General features: G+C 43.9%; 1 protein-coding gene across 1 annotated transcript in view; it reads left to right on the forward strand.

The window, feature by feature from the left end:
* Window positions 1-2,284, forward strand: part of LOC107089782 (chromodomain-helicase-DNA-binding protein 6-like) — a 59,611-nt gene that overhangs the window by 5,372 nt on the left and 51,955 nt on the right. The window contains 2 exon segments of the mRNA XM_015382753.1: window positions 420-573; window positions 1,759-1,908. Of these exon segments, the coding sequence (XP_015238239.1) occupies window positions 420-573; window positions 1,759-1,908 (304 nt within the window).

Raw genomic sequence — 2,284 nt, forward strand, 5'->3', positions numbered from 1 at the left:
CTCCAGGATGGAGTCACAGCCAAACAGGAACAGACCAGATGAAGCTACTATGAGAAAAAGCAGAGAGAGCAGAACGTTAGAGATTGAATTAACAGATTCTGCAAAGTGGGAGAATAGAGATACAATGAAGCAGAATAATGAAAAAGGGGGTCCCTATGTCCTCCAGCAGTCTAAGCCTATAGCATCATAACTATAGAGATAGCTCAGGATAACCTGAGCCACTCTAACTAGAAGCTTTATCAAAAAGTAAAGTTTTAAGCCTTAAAAGTAGACAGGGTGTCTGCCTGATCAGATCTCTGAAAACAGCCTGAATCTTTAGATCTGCGCTCTGTTTTAACCTTCTGTGTTAGTTTGCTGGATGCTGATTGGGTGAGAGGATCCCGCCGCCACAGTCGTGTCTAACTTCTGTCCCTTTACAGAGACCCCGGTGCTGCGCCGGTGGAGAAGAAGAAGAAAGGGAAGAGAAGAAACCAGGAGGCGGCTGTACAGGAGGGAGCGGAGAGCGGCGACGATGCCTCAGCGTCGGCCGCCAACATGGGAGGGGACGACAGCCAGGACCCCCTGGACAATGCCGTGAGTAGGCGGAGCTTAAACGAGCAGCATTTGAAAAAACGGGTTGCTCAGAAAAGATCTTTAAAATCGCTGCACTGTGGGCTGCAGGAGGTTCAGTCTGCCTCAGGCGCATCCCGCTGGAAGCGGTCGCTATAGAGATCTTAAAAGTAGACAGAACATTTGAACAAATAAGTATTTTGTAAGATATAACTGTAATCTCCTAAAAAACAAACTTAAATTAATTTTATTAAATTACATTAAATTAATTTAAATACTATTTTAAATAACCAAAAATATGACATTACTTCTGTGAAGTTGGATGGAATCTTAAAATTAGCGGTGTGAGTACAGCTAAAATAATTTCAAATAAAAGCAATCAAAGTAGTGAATGGATTTAAAGAGGAAGCATTTAAACCGACCAATCGTTGCTCCACATTAATCACCGCCTCAGAGGCTCCAGTCATCAACAAACCAGAACATAAAACCCCTCATAGATGCTCGATTAAAGCAAGTTATGGAATGGAATAAGATGCCTGCGTTACCTTATTTCAAATGATCTTTATAAATTAATTACAGTATTTCAGAGGACAAAAAACGCACTTAATTGGTAGATAATTTCACTTACTAACAACTAAAGCGCCACGTTCCACACATACGTAAGGCTTCTCCGCTTTTCCAACTTCACTACACTGAACTAAATCCTGACCAATCACAGCAGAGTATCCGCTCAACCAGATGAAGGTTGTGTCACGAAGAAGCAGCAAAGATGTAGCAGGGGGAATAAAAAGACGTAGTTCAGAGAGAGATTGGCTCTCCTGGAGGCTGAAGCTGCATGAAACCTCATCAGTGGAGATTCTCAGGATGGCGGATCCGAGTCACGCAGCGTTCCGTTCCGCTGTGGTAAGAATGGATGCAGGGAAATGTTAACCAGCTGATGTGTAAGACGTCAAACTGTGAAGCAAGGAAGCGCTCCAATCCCCCCCGCAGCACACTGCAGACAGGCCCGATGCAGGATGTTTTATCTTTTATTTAGATGAGCTAAAACCTGTCAAATAGCTGGATCTCTTCATTAAAAGAAAAAAATTCAGAAGTACTGTAATAATTAGACACAATCTCTCTGCTTCCCTGGTTTCCGTCTGCAGTTTTCCCAGAACTTGGTACTTTTTACCCTCCATACTGAACCCATATTTTTACTTTTGTTCTCAGAAGCGCCGTTCAGGACGACAAGTCAAAAGGAGGAAGTATAACGAAGACCTGGACTTCAAGGTGGTGGACGATGACGGAGAAACGATTGCGGTTCTTGGAGCTGGACGCATCTCTGCACTAAACGCCACGGCGCTGGCATGGCAGGCGGAGGTGAGCCTAGACAGAGGCTCTTAGCTTCCTGGTCTGCTTGGCAGATCCTGTTTAAAACTTTTTTAGTTTTCAGTGCTGCAGAATGTTATTGAGCTGTGTGCACTGATAGCGCTGCAAGGCTGCATGTTCTACTGCTGCATTCCACCCAGGTACTCTGAATATAAAAAATTAGATTTGTTTATCTGTCTGTACTATAATTGGCACCTTTAGAGGATGGATGGATGGATGGATGGATGGATGGTTGGTTCCATGAATGTTGGTTGGATGATGGATGGAGGGTTGTTTCTTTGGGTGAGTGATGGATGGTTGGATCATGGATGGATGGTTGGATCATGGATGGATGGTTGGATCATGGATGGATGGTTGGATAGGTGAT

The sequence above is a fragment of the Cyprinodon variegatus genome, unplaced genomic scaffold, assembly GCF_000732505.1.
Source record: "Cyprinodon variegatus isolate N-32 unplaced genomic scaffold, C_variegatus-1.0 Scaffold13, whole genome shotgun sequence".
Classification (NCBI taxonomy): domain Eukaryota; kingdom Metazoa; phylum Chordata; class Actinopteri; order Cyprinodontiformes; family Cyprinodontidae; genus Cyprinodon; species Cyprinodon variegatus.